The following is a 26,837-nucleotide window of genomic DNA, read 5'->3' on the forward strand; positions in this document are numbered from 1 at the left end:
GTTCATGCAAAATCTCCATTTTATTCATAACCTCTAGGATCTCCACCATAGGTTGAAAAATGCCACATTACAGCTGCACTTTATTACAGTCATCTATCATTACGTAAGGTTGACGTTAGTGCTGCCATGCAGTGCCTTTACAATAATTTCAATTTCACTGCAGTACCAGATCATTTAGATTTTACTAACATAAAGAGGATATCCATAAATCACTTTTCTTTGTGCAGTCAAATTGTTTTCCCAACCCTGATAAGAATTCTCTGTTGTTAAAATGGATAAATGGTCTTTCAACAACATGCCTATCTTCTCATGTAAAATGAGAGGCATCTCATTTATTGTGAGGAGTTTGAATGCTGTGATGTGTGAAGACGATAGCTCCGACAGCCCCCACTATTATTTGATGATTTATTGTAATTCTCTCAGTATGGGCATCTGCTTTCTTTTTAGATCTTTACTTTCCAGCTCACTGTGGTACCTTCCTGTCATGTATTTTTGCCTATGCTTTGTCACAACCACAAAAGGAGCTGTCTGATGTGCAGATTTGTCTCAGAGACGACGTTAATCAAGAGGCCCTCTTAAGACTTTGATGTCCAGTGCACCTGAACAGACAGTCCTGCCATCAGTGGCCCATCCCAGTTGTTTGTAGTGCTGTTTGTAGTCTGTTTTCCTCTGCATAGGTAAATTGGTCTGACTAATCTACCATCCAGGGAAACGCAATCCAAATGTGAGACATACTGGTTTGAATGAAGAGTAAAGTGCACCACTCTTGAGAGCAATTTCCTCATTTGAGCTTTAAGTCAATAAGGTCAAACACAGGACATTAATCAGCAGAGTAAAAAAAAAAAGAAAAAAAAAAAAAGACAAAATCTCTACGTCTCAGTACAGAGAGAAGTGGCTCTCTGCTCAACCTATGAGCGTAAACGTAGATTTCCAGCCTACAGCTCATTAAATCGGAATTGAATTTCTTTTCAGTTGCCTCTGTTGCAGATCTGTATTCACCTCGGGTGATAAACCTCTTCTGGCTACCAATTAAGGGAAAACATTTACATGCACAGCCCAATTTAAATGCACCACCATCAGAGCAGACATGCTCAATCACCTCCACGTCTGTCTCATTCATCATGGTCTTACTTACAGCTGCAATTTCTTTGTATATTGATTCAGCAGCACGTGTGTATGTACCTGTTTTCACTCAACAATCTGGAAGGACATTGTAGCTTGACTAAGACTATACCTGAGGTGGATGTTATTCTTTGATGGTGTGCAACTGTCATATAGAGAAGGCGTACTGACAACCCATTGTGTAAGACATCAGAGGTGAATGATTTAAGCCTAGAGCATATTGGTAGTCTGTACGGTATCGATGCTTGCATTGATTCTACAAGTATCATTGTTGTATCCACCCTTTAGATGTTGGCTGCCTGCAGGGCATTTGAGGTGTACACCAACATGACCTGCTGTAGCAAACTAGTTCCTTCGGTAAAGTATTTCTCTGGTCAAAGAGAATGAAGTTTGTATTCAGAGTTGTAGACTCAAAGAAGGTTGGTTCGTTCAAATGAACCTCCCCAACTCCTATTATGGTTTTTAAGCAGAAGTTTTGAAATTTCTGCTTCCATCATAATACACTGGAGGTAATTTAATTTGTGCTCCTGTGAGTACTGAAAAATTACATTTGAATGCTTCGATGTATCCTTCCAGAATCAGTGTTCTGTTACTCGACCTCACTGGAAACTGCTTTCATAGGGACTATTTCTTTAGTAGAAAGAAGTTCCCGTGAAACTGTTCACATGGAAGTATGTGAATCATGCAAAGAAAATGACACTGTTGTTGGAAAGAACAGTTGATTGATTTCAAATACTGAGCACCACAAACTAAATTTTTTCTTTTTCGACTTCCATTGTACTGAGATAAAAGCAGAAATCTCACAGACATAGCTCTCAAAACCTCTGCACGTACATCTAAAACCGTTTTTTGTCCCATGATATTTTATGTGTATTTTTGACACACAAGCAACACAAGCTACTGCATTAGTAGAAGCTGAAAGAACATATAAAGCAATGAGCAAACCAATGACAAATTAGAGATGAGCTGTATTTCTTTTCTAATTTGTGTAAATTATCATTAAACAATTGATTTATTAATGATAATGTACAGCCTTTATCCATGGCAATGGATTATTGTGAATTAAACCATGAGCATGGTTTAGCAACACATTCAGTTCACAACTTGGATGTTTTACAAGATAGCTGTGAGAAACATCACAGAGGATCTTTCACATTTGAACAATAATCTGCCACTGTGGTACACACTTCACCTATATATATATAGCATGTTTTACACAATGTAATAATAAATCCTAGCGCCAAGGAATCTAAGTAGCTAATTGAAATCACTGCGAATAGAGTGAAAAGATACTGTTGTTCCTTCTTTTTTGAACTGAGATCAGATTTAATGAGTGGTTGGTGCGCTATACATTCCATGGGGTGTGGCAGATATTACAGTTTGATTTCATGCATCATGAAACAAACGAGTGCTTCACTGAATTATTTAAAATGCCCTTTCAGCAACATCCTTACCAAAACACTTGGTGAGCATTCTAGTAAATGAGTATTAAAATGACACAGCTGTTGGTACTTTGCACATTGAGGATTCCATTAGATAATCAGGCACATTTCAATCAAGCTAAAATAAGAACACAACTGCTTTGTTGCCAGTGTGAAAGGGCTTCAACTTCATTCTATCGGTCATGGAAATTATCAGATCTCATCTACTGCAGATTAGTAGAGAAAATGGGCTTTCTGAAAATCCAGCCAATTTAAACTTGGAAAGGAGCAGGGAGAAGAGGAGAGTGTGGCTTCTTTACTGTTTTATTACTTAGTTTCACTTTGAAGGAACCCTTAGATTGATCCAAGTTTTACTGTGGCCTGCCACCCAGGGAATCTTTAAATCAGGTAATATGTCAGCCCGATGAAAGGTTCACCGCACCTGGCTTTACTGTAAAGTAGGCAATGAAGCTGTAAAAGGCCAAGCGATGAACTGGATGCTCCCTTGCGCAGTCAGGCTCCAGACCAAGGATAAACCCAGCATTTACCTTTCACTCCTCTCTCCGTGGAAAATGGGGGGTGGGGGCTGCCGCACAGTGTTAGCGACAGGTCAGGACAGTTCAATCCGGAAGAAGCTAGTGCATTAAAGGACCTGATGAGACTTTATTCATCTGAATCTAAAAGGAATGAATAAAACATTGGGTATTACCTTTAGATCCACTTGTTATTAAGATCTTAGCAAACTGAATACACCCAAGACAAAGGAAACCGTGACGCTAGACTGATTCAGTATAATGTATGGACAACAAGAAAACTCAGAGAAATGCTTGTGGTCATGACAACATGCACCACATATCCAGCTGTACAAAATCACAGATGCACTATTAAAGAATGACCCAGGAAGTCTTATTTTCAGTAGTAAAAAGGGTAAATCTTAAAAAAGATAGAGCAACCACGCTGCATGGACATGGACTACTTAAAAACAGATATTATTGCTCCTCAGTGAATGAAACATTATGACATTTAATTTAAAGGTTACCAGCAGGTAAAAACTTCCACTTGTCCAGCACTTAAGGTACCCTGTGGAGTTTTCATATAACTGAACAAAAGTTTACAGTCACAGTTACGCACCAAAACCTATTGTTTGTTGTGGTCATACAAACATGTTAAATGTATTTCCTTCCTCATAAGACATTAGCAAAGTTGCTTTTATGGAACATTTCAAATCCCACATTGTTTACATACATATTAACTAGCTTGCAGACTTCTTCCCTGCGCAAGGACGCTGCGTTCACCATTGTGCATGCACACAAGAGAAATAAAATGACGTGCTCGTAAACAAACAGCTCCATAGGCTACTAGGTTCAAAACTCCACAGGATACCTTTTAATATAATTAAAAATGTCTTCATAGTAAATAGTTAATTTCTCATCAGCCCCAGCTGTATTTTCCTACTGTTAACATTTTCATGTCAGATTTTAATGCCAGAGTGAAAGTCAGTCCATTTCAGTCAACTACAAAGAGCAAAGTGACTTCAACAGCAAAACATACACAACATGCTCTTTTCACTAGCCAAGAATGAACTTTGGGAATTTTAAGCTTAAGTATTTTTGCTCAGTTCCACTAATAAAGACTTTGCAGCGATTAACAGAAACTCACAATGAGCAAGCTTAATCAACACTTTAATGCCATAAAAAACATTTTCAAGAGTTAAATATTTCCTACCAAATAACTATTAAAAGGGTAAGATTTCTATGTTAAGGTCGGTGAATTACTGGAGTACTTACCTTAAGCAGCTAGGGGTTGCAGTGCGGTCAGCTCCATATGGAGACCCTGGATGTCTCCCTGTTTGATAGTGGTTTGCTGATGATTTGGCTCGACATGATGTTCAGCTCTGTAGGATGTGAAGACCCAGTGTACCTCTGTAGGCCTACTGAGGTACACTCATTGACAGTATATTACCAAGAGGGTAAGCCAGAGATCGGACAGTGAAGCCGACCAAAGCTTGCACGGATGTAGGCCCAAAAATGACGTCAAAACCTGTCGCACATGAGAGATGTAACTGTAGATTGTAAACTCTCGGTAATCTAAAAAAAAACTATTCGGCAATCAGTGACGCTGCGTTGGTGTTTGACAGGTGAGCCGCGTAGGTGGGCTGACTAATCAGTGACTATCCGTGTCAGACAAACACACTGAGCCATGAGACTTTTTGTTGGCGCAGCTATGCAGCTACCAGAATTACGGTGTTTCTGCCGTTGTTCTTCGTCATTAAACCACAGTAATGACGCTGACGCTGGTGCCAACAGGAAGTAGCCCTGTAGTAGTATTTTATTGGTCCAAAACTTGCTTCACTGCTCTCCATTCAAATCAGCGGGGTGGCTTCGTCCAGTAATATTCTGTCTATGATGTTACATGTTGCCAATCTAAAGAGGTAAATATTAAATACTAGGTTACACACTACCCTCAGGACAAATGTTTTGCACCAAAATGTTCTTTAAATGCTTTATCTCCATTTTTTCTTCCTGATGTGTATATTATTTGTGGTCTCATATTAACTTTGCAACATATGGTATTTTATTGAAAACATGAAAAGAACAAATAACTGTGGTGTTCATTGTGTTGCTTTCCATTGTGACTGCACACTTTTACTGAAGACAGAACATTTTATGCTTTCATCAAGAAGAACCTTGACCCCATAATGACCTTACCTCTAGTACTACCATCAAGTGAAATTTTGGCCACCTTTATATAATTATTTTGTTATGGTACAAGACTGACTGTGAAAGTAACAGTTAACTGGGGAGATTATAAGGTCTTGGCAGGGGTCTGCACTGAGCTAACTGCTTTCTTGCTTTACCTTTAAATCTCCCTATAAAGCCGTCTTCCTCCTATATACATTGTACTTTGACTATCCCCAGATTTGCAAATCCATCCCATTATATTTCCTCACACAATGGTTCTGGAGAAAAGTAGCTTGAATTTCCAAATTGAATCACTACCTTCACCAATCTGTCGTGTTTGGCTGAATTCCAAGATCTACATAAATAAAACACCCTAAATGACTTTTACTTACTAAAATGATTCACACCTACATTTTTGGAAATGTCTTTTGAGCAGCACGACACACCACAACCATTTTATAAATATTTGCAGTTTGACATTGTGACGGCCCATTTGACTTCCTATTCTTATTCTAGGAGTGAGGCCGGGCATCACTGATCATTACCTGCTGCTCCATAGCAACTAACTTCTTTGTTTACTACCCTTCTCTGTACAAAAATGCAGACACTTAACACACTACTGATGTTACTGACATACATTACATTTTCACATGTTCATTTATTTTTTGTTAAATAAATCTTTAGTTACAAGTTACGGGGTGTCCTCTCTTTGAGCAGGGCTGTAACAATATCATGTGGTGCAGCAAGGGCCAAACATTTCGGTATACCAGGTAGTTTGGTATTCCATTTGAATACCAGGAGCACCTTACAGCGTAATGTATTCCAATCCCATAACAATAACTGTATGTCAGAGCACTGTTCACCTCAATAGAAATAGAGCTTTAACGAAATAGAGCTGTCCAATGCTTTCCAATACTATACAATATTAAATACTTTCAGTATTATATTTGGCAAAGGATTGAGAGTAGAATTACAAATGGCATGAACTACAATGTTGGAAAGTTTAATCAACAGGATTTGTCTTTTTTCTTCTCAGATTTACTTAAATGTGCCTCCCTAATGAGGCCTCTCAGCAGGGCACTCTTACTTTAATTTCTTTTGAGGGAGGGTTCATAGACTATCAAATTAGCTGGTGTTTCTTAAGACGTTTCCCTCTAATAGAACACCATCTGCCAACACACAGGCAAGAGCATTTGTTTTGAAAAATAACCAAGTCCTGCAACTTGTGGATCTTTAGTTTGTATGAAATGCTTTTTGGAGACTGTGTTTTGAATCCCTGGCTGTAATAAACAATATAGGTCTTTCTTTGTTGTATTGCAAAGACAACAACAGATGTGTAAAACCAACACTAGTTCCACAATATACTATCTTGCTGAGCCCACAATACAAACGTGTCATTGTAACAAGCAATATACAGAAAGTTGTCCTACATTTAAAGCCTCAGTAGTGCAGCTAAAATGTGACATTTGTCCTGAGAGTGGTGCTAGAGGAAAGGCCATTGGGTCATTACAATCACAAGAGTGTTCCCTGTGGGAGTATAAATGTAACCAGAAAATTTCTCTAGTTTGTGTACTCTAAAGTGGACATTATAGCCTGCGGGTGGAGCTAAAGAAAAATGCCAGTTATGGACTGTCTAAAATGTAACAGTTTCATCTTCTAGGAAGCTTAAATACACTCACTAACTAAAAATTCTGCTCATTAGAACTTTATATTTCTTAAGTAGAACAAAAAATTTTCTTGGAGTGATTTTTTTCAGTTTTGTTTTGCCAAACTGAACAGTAGTCAATATATCTTAACAAAGTTACCATGAACTCTTGGCCAAAGTGTTGGATGGACTAGACAACCAACTGATTTTGTCTGGCAACTAGTGGAGCAAAACAGAACAACAGTGTAACAGTCCGATGAGTACGCTGTTGATGGTACAATGAGGGTACTGTAAACAAACAAACAAAAAAATCAGAATTTTTATATACAGTACGTCCTGCAAAGCTCAGCAGCACTGTGACTTCCTTACAGTACCGCTGGTTTTAGAGGTTAAAAAACAACCTCAATTATAACTTCAATAATTACTGGACTGGTGCAATACAATGAAGATGTTTACTCTCTCCGCAAAGCTGCTCCTTTAATCCCTCTGTTCACAGTCTACAACAGAACACGGCTCCCTAATTCTCATTCTCTGCCATCCCTGCCACTGCCAGGGAAGCTGAAAACCCAAACATCACAGAAACATTCAACAGCAAACACAAATTAGCTAGCTGTATCAGAAGTCCCATCAGTTTTATTTTTACATTTATTTACCAAAATACAGATTGTCTTGTACCAGAGCAAAGATAACACACTATCTAAAGATATAATTACTCTAAATGGGAATGTCCTGGCCTCCAGCACCACAGTAAGGAATCTCGGAGATCTTTGATCAGGATTTGTCCTGATATGTCCTATTTCCTCCTACATAAAACAACCTTTTTTTTTCTCAAACCTTTTTCATCTATGTAACATTGCAAAAATCAAGCAAAAAAATGCAACAAACTCCCAAAACTAGTCCATGCATTTGTTAAAGCGTAAGAATTCATAATACTTTATTACACCACTAGCACACTGCACGCCCAGAATCTAGGGTTACTTGTGGTTTCTAGAGTCTCCAAAAGTAGAATGGGAGCCAGAGCCTTCAGCTATCAAGCTCCTCTCATGTGGAATCAGGTCCCAATTTAGGTTCAGGAGGCAGACACAACCTCCAGATTTAAGAGTGAGCTTAAGACTTTCCTCTTTGATAAAGCTTGTATTTGGGGCTAGCTAAACCATCCCTTAGTTAAGCTGCTATAGGCCTAGACTGCCAGGAGACTTCCCATGAAGCACTTCGTTCCTCTACCCTCCCCTCCCTCTGTAAGCATTATTATGCCATTAATGCATGTTGATAACTTGACTTCTTTGTTCATCCCACACATATGTCCTGTACGAAAGAGCCAAAGTCGTCTCCATTTGCTGAGGTCTTTTGGCTTGTGTAGGACACTGTTAAGAACATTTGACACTGAGGTGACATCTGAAATCTTCTATGCAGTGGCCTGTTGGTGAGGTGAAAAAACAGAGAGGAACAGATAAAGACTCTATAAACTGGTTAAGAGGGCTAGCTCTATCCTGGACATCCTTCAAGATTCCATAGAGGTGGTGGATGAGAGGAGGATGTTAACCAAGCTGATGTCAATCATGGACAACACCTCTTACCACCCACATGAGACTGTGGGAGGCTTAAGCAGCTCCTTCAGCAACAGACTGCTACACCCACAGAGTAAGCAGGAGTGCTACTGCAGGTCCATCGTTCTGACAGCAGTCAGATCTTGTAATGCTAGCATAACATAACATAACACTGTTGCTTCTGTCACATCACCCACCATTTACAACATCACAGTTACTTTGCAATATTTATCTCAGGTTATATATTCTATTTATTTATATGTATACATAATATATATATATATATATATATATATATATATATATACACAGTATATCCTTAATATTTATACTGTACAACTATCCTGTGAATTTCCTGCTTGTATCCTGTGCAAATCAATCTTGGTGCAAATATCCAATTTACAGGGCAATATTTGTAATACTTAACATTATTATTATTATTATTATTATTATTATTATTGTGCATTACAATTATCATGTGCAAAGATAACCACCATGGTCATATGTGTAGGTAGAGTTGTACACATAGTGTATTTTTTGTACTCTTGAGCTGCTATAACAAGTGAATTTCCCTGGTGTGGGATCAACAAAGTTTATCTTATGTTATCTGGAGAATGTTTCATTGCCACAGAAGGTTTCACAACACTCACACTTTTAATTTACCACAAGGCTATTATCCAGACATACTTTGGTAGAAAATTATTAATTGGGATCCTTAACGCTAAAGCACAACACAACACAACACAAAGCTTATTGAGAAAAAACTGCACTGTGAAACAACAATTATGGTTTTTAATTCAATTAAAAAAGACTATTCCACTGCATTACTGCACCATTCATCCTTGGAGAAAATGTCTTTTCGCATTTGATCCGGTCTTACTTATGTTGTAATCGCTGGCTGCTACTTTGACTCATCAGCTTCACAATCCCTGAAAAACTTTTTATATTACGTTTTACCACTTCAGTGTCATTTACTGGGAAACTTTACTGAAAAACTTAACAACTGCATCCTAAAACATTTGGTATGTGCAATTCAGTTCTAGTGCAAACAGAAACATCAAATTACATGTTGTACAGAAAGTCTCTCACTGTATGACATTACAGTTTACCTTTTACTGTAGCAGCAGCATCTGTTAGAGGGTCCTACTCTTCTGGCAATTTCAGGATGAGTGTTAAACTGTGACCTGCCTGAAAAGCAAACTCATAGCTCAGCTCTCAATCGCAGAGCAAATCCTCCAACAATGCCGCCGAGACAATTTAATACTTGACACTGAGTTTTAGAGGGCTAAAGGACATTTGGGCATAGATGAAGACAAAAGTAGTATCGACTGATGCTTGTTGGGATATCATATTTGAAGGGTGTAAGAGAGTGTGCTGTAGGGATGAAGAGGAATGAGAGGAGAGAAACTTTACATACCATGTGCCAATGTTGTTCCCTGAATAAACTAAAAAAATATAATTTATTAATTATTATTTATTGCAATAGCATTAGATATTTAATAGAGATAATAAATAAAAAATAATATGAATATATGAAAATAATAAATATATAATAATTACTCATTTAGCTGACACTTTTATCCAAAGCAAGGCGGTTAAGTGTCTTGGTCAGGGACACATTGGTGGATGTGTCGCAGCTGGAAATGAACCCGGTCTCCCACACCAAAGGAATGAATCTTAGCCACTGCTCCATCGCCACCACAATATATGCAAAATAGTGCATATTTCCTTCAACTTGAAGTTCCTGTCATTCTAACAGCAAGTGCCCGTCCCCCTGGAGTGTCCCACAGTGTGCACACTGTCAAATACCAAAGTTTTAGGGTTGCTGTTTGATTATGTGTGTTGTTAAGTGGTTTATGAAATTCCAGCCTACAACTTATACTGACCAGACTCTTTCCCCTTCAAAAACACAAAGAAGCAAGAAAAAAGGGAGGCATTCAAACATTCTATTAAAATAAAACAGATAATGACAGTTAAAAGGACCACCAACATTGCAATGCTAATGGTGATTAAAAGCAGCTTAAGTTTCATAAATGATTGATGAAAATATATTTTTCTTGTACATACTGTAGATAACTCAAAAGTACAGTATATCCCGCCACACAACCATGTGTGCACATACACACACACACACACTCTGACATTAACCTAGGGGGAGTTCATGTTTTAATTGCTGACACTATGACTACTGGCTCTCTGAACCAAATGGGTCCCTTTGCAGGATACATAATCCATTATCATATATCAGATGCACCAACAGACAGGTGCTGCATGAATAATTAAAGGTCGGTACATTAGCACTTGTGTGGAGGTATGTGTTTGAGCCGACGTCATTGAACAGGCTAAAAGCACCACAAAACCCATCCATCCACATTAAACAGCTTAATGCTTTGCACTACAGACAGAAATGATGTACAAGTTGAAAGTGGAATCCAACCTCACCATCCTCCCCCTCTGAATGTAACCAAAACAGAGAGCTCTAAAAGTGGAGGAGTATCCACGGGATAGACACTGCTTGGAGCAGTGTTCGTCCTCTCTTTTGGTGTGTGGTCCAATCTCTTGTGGTTGAGCTGGTACCCTTGTCTGAACCTGAGTGAGGTGATCCAGGTTACTCTGACTCTGTAATGGAGAGTCCAGGGAGCTGGAGGCAGAGCAAGCAAAAGGTCTGCTCAAGCAAGAAGGCTTTAGGACTACAGATCTCCATTCTAACATTAATTACACTTGAGGCAAATTCATTTGGATTTCTGCCCAGTGAGAGATAAGCTTTTACTGCAGACAAGGCAAGAGAGGAGGCAGAGAGGAGGGAGAGATACTCTTGATGTTGCCCTATTTGTCTCTGCAGTGGTTCTTTTATCACAGAAAGTTTTGTGGCCGCTAATGCCATGTGTGTGGAATTCAATCAACCCATACCTTACATAACCCTTTCTGCCAGCGGTATTCAAACAATTGCAGTAATGAGAAATTACAAACAACAAACATTTAAAAAATATACATCACATTTATTTGTACTGACACCAAGAGTCCGTACAGAGTTGTCTTTGTTTATCGATGTATTTGGGCACTACACCTGTTTCCTACCTCCATATATCCACCAGTCAACAAACTGTATCACCAAGCATTGCTTAATCACTACCAAAAAACAGAGAGTTTGACATAGCTGACACACACCACTGTGTTTTTTTTTCTCTAAAGGTAACACAATGTACAAAAAGCAAGTCTGGAAATAGTAGGATTCTTGATTCCATAAAAAACTTTTTTTCTCCTCAATGTATGAATAAGAAAACAATGCACTTATCTCTACTGAGCTTCTGCTGCATTGCTTGTTAGGCAGCCAAGGGGTAAATTGATGCAGATAAGTAATGAAAAGAAACAGGCCGGCTGATCCCTGTATTACTACCACAGCAGCTTTCGAGGAATTGTTCATGCTCTGTAGAGCCCCAGAGCTGTAGGAGCCGTCTGGAAGTGGTTAGATGCCAGTCAATGAAAGGAACACATGATGTTAAAGTAAATGATTTAACAAATCTTTCCACAGAATGTACACTACAGTACAACACTACCGCATTGTTGGAAAGAACTGTGCAAATCAAACGTCCAGGGCCTCGAAAGAAACAGGGAATTTAAAAGGCTGAACTCTGAAGAGCCGCATGTTAACTGGCAGACTCGACCCCCTTTGGCAGGCCTCGGGCCCTATGGGATGGGTAAGGCCAAAGCAAGCAGGCAGTCAGAGGGAATACGGGAGCGGAAGACTGGTGGCTCCCTCCTTGAAAATGAGGATGGCACAGTGGCCTCACCAGGATGCTGAAGGCACCAGAATAACCAGGAGCAGTGCTGTCCATGTTAGGCTCTGTGGCAGGCAGTGCACTGAGCACTGGTTGCTTTTTGCTCGAACACCTAAGAGACAGGGGAGAGGGGGGAGAGAGTCAATAATGATGAAAACAAAGATGCTAAAGATGCTTAAATTTTTATACTAAATAACTCCATGGATTTTTTTAAATGAATTGGTCTCAAGGAGGTTTCTTTTTTGCCAAAGAAAGAAAAAAGGACAGTGAAGGAAAACAGAGATGAGGAAGAAAACAGCAATCCATTGCCCTGGAAAGCTGTCACACACAGAACTGCAAACTTTCTGTACATTCTGTTGCTTAGAAGTTAATTGGCTGTGCAAGAGTAGGACGGTTTGTGTGGGCGAGGTAATTAAAACAGTATTAGCCAAAGAAAACTTGGCTTGCACAACAGATGTGGTGACTCAATTAAGGGCAGAACATAAAATTGCGAAACAGCTTGTGCATAGAGAATGGACTTCAGAGGTCATGTAATGCAGTGTGTGGCTGAGATGGGAGGCAACTAACTAGCTTCAAGCTTACCGGAGGAGGTGACCAGTCGAACTTGGGAGCTGACTGCTCCCTCTCCTCCTTCGCTGAGGGCGCGTACCTCAATGATATAGGTGCCTCCCTCTGGCAGTGACAGCATGGTAGAAGGGTTAATGGTTCTTGTCACCTGGTTGTGGCCTCTGCCCTCCTGTTTGAGTAACACCTGAAGGACACGTGCACATTACCACTATAGGTTTACACAGTATATACAGTTAATACTTCAACACCACATTTTCCTTAAACAGTAGTAGATCAGCAAAATGGCATGACTTATTTCTGGTGTTCAGGAATCCAGAAGTAAAAGTCCTGCTTATTTTCTGCAGAGAGAGTGTAAGGTGAGTTCATTTGGAGCCCTTCCTAGGCTTGGACAGACAGACATACTCTCCTATTTTAATCAACAGTACAAAAGATGAGCAACTTTGTTTAGTAAACATCACTTTCTTTAAAATACCAAGTCAAAGTTACAACACTGTGTGCAAGTAAATGTGGAAAAAGATGTCAACTATGATTTCCAATTGCATTTCAGTACAGTAAAAGAAAGGCAGTGAGCTTAATTTTGATGCATATGTCACGCTGAAGGTTTACACTTCAGAGAAGCCTTATAATATATTCAGCAGTTTAAATTGATTCACTTTCGGATTCTGGGTCAATGTTAGATGCATTCTTCAATTTTTGTGTGGTATTTTGCTTCCAACTGCAATGATGAAAGGTTCTGAACTTACTACAGGACTGATTTGCCTGTCTTGGCTGAAAACCGTGGCTATTGTGGTATTAAGAGCTTGTTGTCATACCAAACTGATATGAATTCTCAGAATCATACATAAATAATTTAAAGGCCTTAACAAAATCCTATAGTACTGTTAATTTATCCAGCAGACTACTATGTTTGTATTTATAGTGGTAAAAAATACTTCTATAACTAGTGGCTCCTCCCACTTAGCAAATATATAGTCTTTGCATAAATGCTTTATGTGTCTTAATGTTACAAAACTGAGATTGATCATTACCATGTACCCAATGACATCAGATTCATTGTCTTTTGCCTTCACTGGGTCCCAGTTTAAAGACACGTTGTTGCCCTCTTGAATCCACATGAGGTTGTTTGGAGGCTGGGCAGGAGCTATGAAGAGAATGCAACACTCTTTTGAGTTTCAACCAACTAGGTCAATTACTACACTTTTTACAAGGGGATTTAGAGCAAACTTTACAGGTAGCCTCTATTCCATATATAGTATTACATGATTTAGTGTCAGTGCTGTACTCACGGGCCTTCCTGGTTTTGGCTGCGACAGCAGCAGTGGCAGGACCCTGACCGATGCTGTTGAAGCCTCTAACTGTGATGAGATACAGACTGTTGCCCTCTAGTCCTGTCAAGACCATGGATGTTTCATTTTTCACAGTTCTTTGTTTTTTTCCCGACTCTTCCTGCTCCATGTCTTTCCAGTAGCTGACCTGTTACACAGAATAAATGACTTTAAAAAAAATTCTGTTCTCAAACCTCAAATCATGAACAAAGGTACACATGCACACAAATGCAGACGCAAACTATTTACACACACCTCATATCCTCTTGGTATTCCGGGGCCAGGATTGGGCGGTTTCCATGTGACCCTAATATCCGATGAAGAAATGCTGTAAGCTTTCACATCAGATGGTGCTTCCCTCGGCTCTGTGAAACAAGTAAAAATTATGACATCATGTCGTCATAAAATGCAAAAAAACTATTCCTTCTGTACTTTTTAAATGTTATCTCACCCCCCTCAGCAGAGTGGATGATGACAACTTTGCTGAATGGCCCATCTCCCTTGTTGTTGTACACTCCGACTTTTACTTCAAATGGGGTAAGGGGAGGGAAAGTCTCGTCTCTGTATTTGTACGTAGTAGAGTCTGCTGAAGTCACCATCTTCTCCTTCCAGCCTCTGGTTCCGTTGGCACGAAATGCAACAATATACCCAAAGCCCTCACCATTTTGGAACTCCTCAGATACGGGCTGAAAATATCAGAAAGAAAATTAAATGACATTGCAAGAGTGTCTTTCACTGAGATTCATTGTAAACCTGGCTTACCAGCAATTCAGTTCTGTGACTGAAGGTGCATAATTTCCATATTTTCTCATCTGAACAAAACAGACTTTTTCCTCTATGGTAGTCCCATATAACCAGCTTTCAATTTCCTACCGATTTACTGTAACTGCCTGCCAGTGTTAATAAAGATACAGTCAGTCTTGAGTAATTGAAACAAATCATATCTGGCTCAGCTGTGCCCATTATGTAGCTATTTATCTTTCAATGTCTTGACAGGACGATTTTTGGGACACAGGTTTTGTGTGATGACTTCAATGCTTATCTGTGGTTTTCCTGAAGTGGTGAAACTGTGAGCTGTCTTCCACAGCTGCTCCATGCTTAATCAAATCAAATGGCAATTTATTAAGTGAGCTAGAATTTAATTAAAATATGAGCTGCAGGGATTAAATCTTTGGCTAAATTTAATAAATGACAAACACCTGTACACCTGTTTTTGGCAACTGCTCACGCTGTAATGTGTTGATTTGCATAGGCTTCAAAGTAATATTGTCCCCTGAAGGCATCACCCAAATTAGCCATCTAGTCTACAGCGAGATTGGTGGTGGATGGAGATGTAGTTCACATTTCATTCAACAACGACCAATCACCATGACAATGCCTAATTACAGAGATGATCATTGAAAATGAATTAGCTTCCATCAAAGTTATTATTGGAGCTGGCAAGAGATGCCAAGGATTATGGGTTTTTAAAAAACAACGTGAACAAATGAGCTAGTTAAGTCAAGGAACACTTGCAGGTTTGGGAACTGAGACTGTTACAGATTAGTGTGGACCCAGTGTGAGAGGGCTGATACAACTGCGCTAAGTCTTGTGGATGAAATCATGAGGCCTGCTGGGCTCAGTGACGGTGACTGTGGGGGCATCACTAATGGTCCTCCCAATGGCTCCCAGAGAAAAAGCAGTCTCTCACCGTCGGCTCTAATGAGACGGCTGAATGAAGCTGCAGAGACTGTTTAGTCATTCATCCTGCTTAATAACCCTGCCCACCATGGCCGTCCAGGCTCTGACAACTCTCCACAGATGATTGGAGAGGCAGAACTGCCATGCCTTGACTGCCAAAAAGGGCTAACATTCCTGCTCTGTCTCCTTTAATATCTATCTCCATTGATCACTGACGAAGCCCTGATTTTTTTCGCAAAGCATTTAGCAGAATCGAGAAGAAATAGGGCAGAGCTAAAACGACTTAAAATGCCAAGTCCCAAAAGGAGGACATTGCACCTAAGTGGAGCACCTCAGTATTGTCCTGTGATACTACTGAAAACTTACAGACTTATTGATGGGTGACCAATAATTGTACCCCACAAAAGTGGGTTTATCTCATTGCAAAAAATGAGAAATGCAGGTACATGGTTTCTTATGTCTCATCAAGAGAATCCTTAAGAATGCTGGGTCAACAGTTTCACTAAGAAACAATTTTTGTAATTACTCAAATTCATTCATGGCTTGAAAGGGCTCTTTATTAAGGTTTTATGTCTAACCAAGCACCAATCATGGTTTTGTGTTATGTTAAGTATCCCTTGATTGTTCTCCAAACATGGGGTCCTGTATTTATTTATAAGGAGGTCCTCATTGTGTTTTATTAGCTCCTCTAATGACACTCTTGTGTTGTAAATAGGAAATGGTCTACTATCAAGCACCATCCCATCTGGAATGGACATTATCCCCCATAATGTGCCACTGAGGGGCATGTCTACTCATGTGAAGGTTATCTTCCCAGTGGCAGTTGGGCTCCCATACTTAATAACTACAAGAATAACTGTCAGTTACTTCCACATCTGTTCACTGTTCCCATGTTAATATATCCTTCAACTGATCTCAATTGCAAATTCTTAGCTTTGCTCATAGTAATTCTGTACATGCTGTGCCCTGAATCTGGCTGAGAGCCAAGCTGTCCACATTTCACACTAATATCCTCTTTACGTGGGCTAAGATTTATTATATTTTGTACAACCATTGTCAAGATTGAGATTACAAACATATTCATAAACATCCCTGGATTTATTGGGAATAACTCTGAGATTCAAGGTTAATCATTATTGTGCCTCTCATGTGGGACCAAATTTAAAATTCACAACATCTTAATCACTTGCCCGGCTGGTGCAGCTCTGTGTAATACATGGCCCAGCTGGCCTTCTTTAAGCTTTGTCAGCAAATTTTGCAATTTTGACCAAGTTGTGCCCTCAAACTCCTTGAGACCCTGGATGGTTAAACACATTTTCCAAAAGAATAAAGTGGGAAGCTGGTTAAAGTGCAATGAGCTGTGATCCTGGGGTTGTGCTATTGTTAATGATTAGGTGGGAGCACTCGCCATGCTTGTAATGACAATCTGCAAATCTACCAAGATTTGGACACAAGGTCTTTAAATTTAAGATCAATCACAGAGCCAATGACACAATGAAAAAACACCATGCACACAATGCAAATATGTGTAGGTAAACTGCAGTCATTATTTCATTAAGTCAATTTGAGGTTTGTCTAAGGTTTGTGAAATGAGCAGCATTTGTTGTTTGATGTTTTCATTTAAAAAGGCTGTATTTGTCATACTAATGCTTGTTTTGTATTCTTTGCTGCTGGCATGACTTTATTTCCCTTGGGACCAATATAGTTAAATCGTCTCCAACAGATAACCACTTCAACCTCTGATCTTGTGGAAAAACATCCTGCCAGAGTGGATTGAAGCACTTTCGGTTTATTCCATCATTGGAACAGTTGAAGCCTTTCTTACATGCACAACCTGCTCAACCCCCCCCAGTGTGGAATACTGCAGCAGATGGGTCTCTCATTTCCTCGCTTTAAAATGGGAAAAAAAGGTAACCTTGCCCTAATGATGGGTGCTGACCTGACCCCCCTCACTACTCACAAGACCCTTTCTTTGTGCATACCGATATTTCAGTTTATTGTTGGTTACTTTTGGTTGTTTTGGGGCTTGTTTGGTCTTGACACCTGATGCTGATGATAAGAAAACAGATTTTAGAGCCAATTTTGCGCTAAATGTATGCATATCATATCATTTAAATACATGCAAATAGCTCCAGAGAACCGGACGCTATTTGCTTGGCATTGCAGTTTGGGATGCATTTCACCCTTTGCTGGTGCTTTGAGAATGACATGTTTTTGTGTCTATTTGTACAGGTTTAGCGGCTGCAAAAGACACACAATGCTTCTGCTTCTTTTTATCAACAGGGTAGAAGTTGTCTAAGCTCAGATGATGTCGACCTCCTATGAGAAACTGTTCTTTAAATACTCCTTTAAAGCCCTAAATACATCTTTTTTCTGCATTTTAAGAACATCTCCAGACTCTTCTAATCATTTTCTCACTTGAGCTAAGCTTGAGCTGCTGAAACCTGTATTAATTAGTTCCCACTTTAAATGGTTCTGGGAATATGACGACAAGCAAACGCTGGTCCTGGTCCATCACACACTGAGCGAAACTGCAGCTCCTCATCATACCACTGGCACTGAATGCAACTGACTGTAAACTAATCATCTGTATATCTTTAAATTATTAGACCGTCTCCTTCAAGCTTAGGAACCACAAGGAGTAGCGTCGTCCATCAACCATACTTTATCCCCCTTAATAATGTCTGACAGGTATTCCCAGGCAACAAAAAGTGAAGGTTTTTAATGAATGGCACATGCAGTAGCAACCTCGACATGATTATTAAGTCACATTCACATGCAAGATTTATTACTTAGTGACAGTTCAACTCCTAAGGGAACAATGGCAAAGCCGTAGTTTCAGTACAGGTTTAAAATGAACCTTGTTTCATTAGACTTGTTTTCACTCTTCGACGACACTGATTCTCAACCTGCGGGTTCAGAAATCTTCTTGGTGGGTGATAATAAATTCCCTTAACATTCAGATTTATTATCACATTTTTTTATCTTGATGAGCAATACTTTCTCAAGCCAAATGATGAATATTTACACTGTATAGGTTTCTTTCCACATTTAATCATGTAGAAATTCTAAAAATAATCATCATTCTGTGCTTTAATGCTTAGAGTTTCCAAACCACAGGCACTGCTTTGCTTCACAGAGTCACAAGCAGGAAAGACTAAGAAACACTGCTTTATGGATGAAGATGTTAATTTCCTGGAAATAACCTCATAAAACACATAATGTAAAAAATCAGCATTTGTTTTTTGTGTTGTTTAGGGTTATATTTAATATAAACTTGCATTGGTGATCACTTCAGCATGCCTAATATTGTCATCATAGTGATATTACATTATGACTTAACCTGCTTTAAGGGTGGCTGATTTTATTTGGTTTTCTTTCTGATAACAGGGAATGAACTATGCTGCACAAGGTGACTTTGTTGAGGAGGTTAAAAGACTTAGGTGATGATGTAGTTGTCACGATCCTGGTCTGTTTTAATAATTTGCATTATGTTTGGCCGAGTCGGCTCTGAGAGGGATTCTACGGACCGACTCGCCACGCTCAGCCCACCTTTGTCTCCCCGGCTTTCCCGGATATCTGGCAGTGCGCCGAGGCATCATGGGCAGAGCCGCTGCGGACGAGGGCGCCTGTAGTGGGTTAGATTGATTTTCTGCGCGTGCAGGACCACACAGAAGCAGCTGTTCTGTGCATGCCCCCGCTGGAAAACACCCTCGCTGCCCACCTTCTTCCAAACACCCGCCGCTCTCGCAGGACAGGGGGACGTTGGAGTATTAAAAATATTCCAACTGTGCGCGCAGCTGGCCGCAGCGGCCAACAATTTGTGTGTGCTTGGCGTCGCGGCGGCTTCTGTGTCCCCGATCTCCCCCCCCCCCCCTCATCGGACCAGGTGGATTTCCTGCCCCTGGGGAAAGAAGCGGCCGTTGAAATCACTAGCTGAGGAGGGAGAGCCCCCCCCCCCTCTGCCTCATGTCCGAGCCACTGTATTTATAATATGTTGTGCTGCTTGTGACAATATTGTGAATGTACAAAATGTTTTAATTAAACAACCTACATTCCTCTAAGAGCTATCACCGTGCTAGCTACGCGCTACACTTCGTTTCCACAGCATGAAGTCCGAGAAACGAGCAGCTCTTGCCGTGGAAGCGGCACAATGCAGCAATCTGATCCTAGCTTGCATTCCCGGTTGAGGCTGGGCTTTCTGCAGAGGTAGCACAGACCATCCAGGCGGCGAGGGCAGGCTCCACAAAGGTAAGTGGCTGGTCTTTCAGCGTTGGTGCATCAAAAGGGAAATGAATCCCATAACCTGCTCAGTGGGATCCATCCCTTCCTTCCTACAAGGCCTAATGGAGAAGGGATTGTCACACTCAACCATTAAGGTGTAAGGCGTAAGGTGTAAGGAGTCTTGGTGGTGCAGACTCACTCCACATGGGGTGTGGCAGTGTCAGCGGCCCTCTTCAGAGGGGTGAGCGTCGAGCAGATGTGCACAATAGCGTTGTGGTCTTCACCATGTCCGTTTGTGCGTTTTTACCTCTTGGATGTGTTGGGCTCCTTCTCAGGATCTGTGCTCGCAGGAGTGACTGTGCCGGACGTCCCTGTGAGGGGTCTGGGCAGTTCAGTTGTTTGGATCTGGCTGAATCAGATCCCTCTTTGTCATGCCAAACCCCTAGTGGTGTGGTGACCTTCTGAGGGGTGGCCCACTGCCACCCCCTATCGCTTAGGATGGAGGCAGTTTAGGGCCTGTGGCCGATGGTTTCAGTGAAGTGAGCTAGTTCTATTAGCACAGGTGGAGCCCTCTACGATGGAGCTCTGCCACTTCTGAAGGGGTAGTTGGATGCTGAACATTGAGGACACAGCTATTTGTACGGTACGCACTTACGGTAGCGATGTCTAATTAGTCGGCTACTGTATGCAAACTTCAGTGGGCGAGTATGTGCGTGTGATAGGAGAGCTAGTACCAATAGAGTCCAGTAGAGGGCTCTGCCTGTGCTAATAGAACTAGGGTTATCATATTGTAACCTTAGTTTTGTGCTTTGGGTTCTAGTTCCAGTTAGATTCTTGTCTTGTGTTTGGTAACCTGCCTGTGTGCAGTCTGTCAGTCACCTTGCTTGCCTGTGTCTGTCTGCTGCCCTGATTAGTATCACCTGTTTGTGCTCCCGTCCTCGTCATTAGCCAGTGTTTAAATGTTTGTCATTTCTGTTCTGTCTTCGCTGGTTCACTGTTCTTCTCCCTGTCATGCTTGTCTGCCAGTTTACCTGTCTGTTCCTGCTCTGTGTTTGCCTTTTGGTATTATTACCTGCTGGATTGTTTGGATTTGGGGGTATGATGGTGTCTTTTGTTTCATTTTTGGACTATCCTGAGTTTTGTGAATTCCTTAGTTTTGTTTAGACCGCCTTTTGTTGACATTGCCACAGTAGGCGTGAACACCTGGCGTTGTTAATAAATAGGTAAAGTTACCTGGGGCCTGTACCACGAAGCGAGTTCAACATACCCAGGATATCTTTTTGTTATCTGGCTTCACTAACCCTAACAATTACGTTAGCGGTACCACGAAGCTGGTTAACCGCTCAGTAAATCAACCCAGGGTTTCTCAATCCAGCTGTGAGCACGTTCACATAAAAGAGGCATCGTTAGGAGCACATGACCAATCGCAGACATGAACAAGTCGACTGGCAACAAAGCGTCATATTTTACAAAGTGTGACGCACTTGTGTGGCTTGACTGTGTATGTTTGTCAATACTGCAATGGTGATGTGGTTTTCTGTTTGAGGAGCTGATTGCAGTGGTCCCTCCCCGATGGGAACACCTGGTCCCAGTGCTCCACAGGAGATAAAAACTCCACCTCCAATATCATGTCGCCCTCTCATCCTCCCTGCCAGCAGCTACACCTTTTGGTTTTCGTTTGTTTTATTTGAACACCACAACACTCTACACCACGATCACTCATCCACACTTACACGACTGATGTTGCTGACTAACCCATCCCATAATTTAAGTATTATTTTGATCATCTTATGTTACAATAAACCTTGTTAATTCAATCGCTGTGTCCTTTCCCACTTTTTATCATGGCCTTCGAGCCTGGTCATGACAAAAGAAAGAGCAAACTATAACCCTACAGAAATACGACGTCTCAGTAGCACGGCTGCAGCTGACAGATGCAGGGAGACAGAAAATCGCCGACTGTCTGAATGCCTAAATGAACAGGTGTAGCCTAGTATATAAAAGGCAAATCCGTTTTTTTGAGCGTTCTTATGAGCTGTATGAAAATATCAGCCTTATTCTTTCAGCTCGGCTGTGTGTCAGCGATTCCACATTAAAAGACTCAGGCACTGAATAGCCTAAGTGGTCGTTCCACCCATGGTTCAACCTCACTTTAAGGAACTTCTCGTCACTTCAAAAATTAGATTATTTTATTAAACACACTCCAAAGTGTTCCAAACATTGTTCAACTTCATAAAGCAACGAAACAAAAAAATCCATTCATGCCATAAAATTTGTGGTTGAAAGACTGAATCTCAACATTTAGGCTACTGAAAACTCACCTCAATACCTGCGCCCACATCGCAAAAGGTGGGGCGGAACATGACCAGTCTCTGTGATAGTCTATAAGATAGCTACTAACCTAAAATAAATAGCCTACATTCATATTAAAATTTATTTCAATATCCCTATCAAGCTGCTCATAATATTCAGCCTCACATAAGAAAAATTAAACATTTATTTTAACAGCTGTGCCAGGGCTTACTGCAAAAAACCTGTACAATAGCCTCAGGCTTTTAGTCAGTCTCTGTAGGATGATATTGCTATAGCCTACAAGACTTACTCCACATCACCACAGCAAACATAAAAGCAGCCTATAAAACAGTCTGTGGGATCTCCTACAGATGGTGATGTCATTTTCCAAGAGAGCTCATTGGTCAGTAGGTGTTTTCATAGAGTTGATCTCTTATCAGGAACATAACCTGCTCCGGAGCAGGTTAGCCGCTCAGCATAAGTTACCATGGCGATCTACCCCGGTAAGAAGTGAACCACCGTTGTGGTACAGAAAACCCAGGGTTAACCCTGAAGTTATTTGGATAAGCTCAAATGCGTGTCCTGCGTTTGGGTTTAAAAACCAGTTAACTGCCTGAGCACACGGCACAACCCTGACACTAGTTTTTCATAAAATACGCCTATTACTTAAAGAAATGTTTTAAACTCTCAAAGTTACACTAGTTGGTAAAGTTAGTTACCAAAACTTTAGTATATTTTCTTACATAAAGTTGAACACAATTCTGTTTGCTTGTCCATCTCATTATCTGTGGAGTAGTTACTGAGCATCTCTGACTAGTAACATCTTCATTTTGGGTAAAAAGATCACAAGACTGTGCTTAACACGTTTCTGTTCACAATATTCAACACAGCAATGCAGTTTACTGGAAAACAGAGCAGTCTTATAACTACAAATTATTTTGTCCTGTGGAGTCCTTTTCATAATAACACAGATTTTTATAATAAAACAGTCAACTTTGGCACTCAAAATGTTGATCTATTGACTGGATCTACATCAAGTTTTGCTTTTTAATTGAGTACATATGGTAACTTTCACATTCAATATGTTAAAATTATACTAGAAACTGGAATTGTGACTCCAGTGTAATTAATGTATGACATCTGGCAGTTTCTGCCCCCGTTTCTTTGAAAACAGAGAATTTTCTGTAAAATAATGTTGCTGAAGAGGTTTCAAAACATTCCACAGTTTGAATGTTATGATGTTGACATTTCTAGATACAACAGGAAACTGCTAAGATTATCTTTAAGTGAGAGTAGACTAAACAAAAGCTTCCATTAAGTTTGCTTAACTGAAACACCAAACACACTGTGACATTTGTGTTTTTGCACATAATCACGCTTGTGCTGCTTGAAGACCTACCTCCCACGAGATGACCAGTTCATGCCTGCGGCCGTTCCCTCCGCTAACATTCGCTGGTGCCACTGACGGGACTGTGTGAAACAGAAAGGTTAACACTGCATCACTGACCCAACACAACAAACTCACTTCAACATATTTTGAAAACTGAAGAGAAGATAAAAATACAAAAAAAATAATTTTCAGATGGTAGTCTATGTTTTATTAGGCCCAATCTTCAACTTGTAACCATATACGTTTGAGCCAAATTTAGATTTCATTATTAAAAAAATCAGTCATATGGATTATAACTGAAAATAAAATGCTGTTTTAATGCTGTCTTAAAAACATTACTGAAGTAAACACAGCATCAACATCTCAGTAATTCACAGTTTTCACATGACGTCACATTCCAAGGAAAATGCTCCCTTGGAGGGCAAAAAAGACGTTATTTTCCACTGCCCGCCAACGAGGAAACAAGTGATCCACTGTTACTTTGAGTTTGTCACTTGCCAAAATTGCGTTGCCAAAATGCAGGATGGTTGTGCTTTTGGATACACTAATCGACGAGGAGACAAACCTGAGCTGTGTTAGGTGAAGGATTCCCTACAAGGTAAACATAAACATTAGGCTACCACAGTCGAACGCTGGCAGTGACCTGGCAGTTTTTAATGGATGTTATATGGATCGCAAGTGCCCAACACTTGCAGTTTGTGTTGCCGCTATGTTTGGTCTGTTGTTTTGCCCTCCAGGTCACCGCGCATGTCACGTGACTGAAAACAATGAATTGTTTAATGTTAATATTTTTACATGCATTAAAATATCTGTCAGTAAAATTTAGAGTGAAAGTAGGTTCCAGTGCTGTTTTGAATGTTGCACTCCTTGTTGACAGTTGGATCACGGAATAAATCTAACATATCTGTGTGTAGAGTAATTAGTCTGTTGATTATGCTGAAGCGATAGGACAGATTAAACAAGCCACTTCTAAATGAACACTCACCTTTATAATTATTACATTTTATAGATGTGAAATAAGCAGTTAGTGAAGCGGCACGCTTGATCCAGACTGTCTCAGTCAATTTTTGCTCACCATAACAGTGTATTCTGCTATCTTTGCCTCAGGGCATTAAAGGACTGGCTGCTTTAGCAGAAACACTAAACTTGTTGAAATTCATGTAAGCAGCTTATTTTCAACTTCTTGCCCTATTAATTACTGAGTATATTAACAATGGTATTATAACATGGACATGCAGTGGCGCGCAGGGGCACCAGCCTACTCTAAGCTGTCTAGCCACAATAAGTCATCAACTGGAATTGGCACTTTTATTATATAATACACGCCTGATTGCTTATGTCTGTCAAAATGTCACTTGATTATTGTGTATATCCAGCACTGATGGCTTAGAAGATTTACCTGCTTCTTTAGTCCTAACTCCTCTCGAAGGTGCACTGGGATCTCCAGTGCCGATCATATTGCTGGCCACCACCCTGAACTCATATTCCACCCAGGGGTTGAGCTCCACAGCCATAGCTGACTCCATGTCCCCTGTCACTGGGTCTGGGTCTGCAGACAAGAGTGTTGCTTATGTATTTATTTAATCAGGACAAGGGCCACATAGCAGTTTTGCTTAACATACAGACTAAGCCACATTTGAAAGTTCTGTACTTGCCAAGGCAGTCACCTGACCTCAGTCAACCAACTGAGAAGGTGTTTCGCTGCTTAAAGCCAGAATGAAACAAGCAACGTGAACAGCAGAAGTGAAGATGGCCTCACCAGGGAAGATACCAAGTGTCTGTGGGCCTTAGCCTAGACTTATCATTAACTTCAAAGGATTATATGCGATTAAATATGATGACTTTATACAATGACTTCAAAACTAAACTGACTTGACCGTGTCAACTTGTCTAATTACTTTTTGTTCCCTAAAATTGGGGGATAATTCCTGTAATGTTTACACCTGTTTGTAAAAGATGCGAGTTGACGCTTTAACCTTACAGCCATTGTTTCATTTCAAATCCATTGTGCTGGAGTACAGAGCCAAAAATGTACCATTGTCTTAGTTCTTCTTCTCCTTCTCTCCAGATTCACTGTGACTTGGCAGGCTTTTACACCAGGTGGTGACGATACACAATTTATTTGAAACCTCGTATATGATGTTGTTTTGAGGTCTGAACAACAGCTTAGTAGCAGCTTTAGAGCACATTTGGAGATAAAACTTATAATTACATAGAGGGACGCTGATTTCAGTCAATTTTCACAGTATCTACGGAAGACTTAGAGAGTACTGTAATTACAAATCACATCCTGAGACTGAAAAAGGGAAAAAGTTTTATGAACGTATTACAAGCAGGTAACACAACTAATCTAGTTATTTCACGGCTGCCATAATCAAGCTTTGTCAATATTGATCCTGCAACAACAAACAAACATTGACTGAAAGCATATCCGTGTCACAAATGAACCAGAGGTCTCTGCACTAAGGCAACATTCAGTGAAGGAGTAGAGCTTACATCGTTATCATCATCCGAAGCAGCTCACAATGAGACCACTCTGTCAAGCAACCTGCTCTTCAAACATGAGCTGATAACTCTGTTTGCAAGGAAGGGGAGCTAAGAACCCAATCCCCTTTATGCTAATCTTAACAAGTTCAACACTGACAATACATCACAGACACCTAATTGTGCTTTATCGAATTAAATGTGGTTGAACAGACATGATGTGAGAGGAGTGTATACAAAGTATGATTTATATATCTGTGGGGATGAATCATTATCACACCTTAAACTCTGCTATTATTATCACACGGCATATTAAGATGGATTACACACAATGCTTAGCAAGCCTTCATCCTTTAATGCTAAGTGATAGTAATTGATGGTTTTTCTGTCAAGTAACAGAAAAAAAGAAGCTAATTCATTTTCAAGCAGTGAAAGGGCATTTACACTAAATGAACATGGGTAAGTCTTATAATTCAAGCACAAAAAGGTTAATTTCCCACTAACCGCTGATATGACACCGAATAAAATTCAAAGCAATGACATTTGATATAGGCTCAAATTACTTTTTGCAAGTTCTTTTGAACAACAGCCAAGTTCAAACACAAAACGAAAAAGAGAACTGCATTTCAGCTTCTTAAACAGGCTTCTGAGAAGAAAGTCTTATCCAGATTTGGTCCACG

The 26,837-nt window shown here is 40.2% G+C and overlaps 1 protein-coding gene and 1 long non-coding RNA gene across 7 annotated transcripts in view; both read right to left on the reverse strand.

Annotated features, from left to right (window-relative positions):
* Nucleotides 1-2,838: 2,838 nt before the first annotated feature.
* Nucleotides 2,839-4,780, reverse strand: LOC119883107. Its single transcript, XR_005440587.1, has 2 exons — nucleotides 4,331-4,780; nucleotides 2,839-3,220 (listed from the first exon to the last, which is right to left on the reverse strand). It is a non-coding gene; the product is annotated as an uncharacterized LOC119883107 (long non-coding RNA).
* Nucleotides 4,781-11,394: 6,614 nt separating this feature from the next.
* The window catches only part of cntn5 (contactin 5), a 110,972-nt gene continuing 95,529 nt past the window's right edge, over nucleotides 11,395-26,837 (reverse strand). For 5 of the 6 annotated variants that reach the window (XM_038693858.1, XM_038693863.1, XM_038693859.1 and 2 more), the window contains 8 exons: nucleotides 25,073-25,222; nucleotides 23,683-23,753; nucleotides 14,539-14,773; nucleotides 14,343-14,452; nucleotides 14,049-14,235; nucleotides 13,791-13,903; nucleotides 12,778-12,946; nucleotides 11,395-12,307 (listed from right to left, as the gene is read on the reverse strand). In XM_038693858.1, coding sequence (XP_038549786.1) covers nucleotides 12,204-12,307; nucleotides 12,778-12,946; nucleotides 13,791-13,903; nucleotides 14,049-14,235; nucleotides 14,343-14,452; nucleotides 14,539-14,773; nucleotides 23,683-23,753; nucleotides 25,073-25,222 — 1,139 coding nt within the window. In that variant the 3' untranslated portion in view covers nucleotides 11,395-12,203. The remainder of the gene's footprint in view (nucleotides 12,308-12,777; nucleotides 12,947-13,790; nucleotides 13,904-14,048; nucleotides 14,236-14,342; nucleotides 14,453-14,538; nucleotides 14,774-23,682; nucleotides 23,754-25,072; nucleotides 25,223-26,837) is intronic. The other variant, XM_038693862.1, reaches the window with a different exon arrangement.

Source organism: Micropterus salmoides, unplaced genomic scaffold (assembly GCF_014851395.1).
Source record: "Micropterus salmoides isolate LMB-PRFRI ecotype aquatic unplaced genomic scaffold, ASM1485139v1 Ms_hic_scaffold_3, whole genome shotgun sequence".
NCBI lineage: Eukaryota > Metazoa > Chordata > Actinopteri > Centrarchiformes > Centrarchidae > Micropterus > Micropterus salmoides.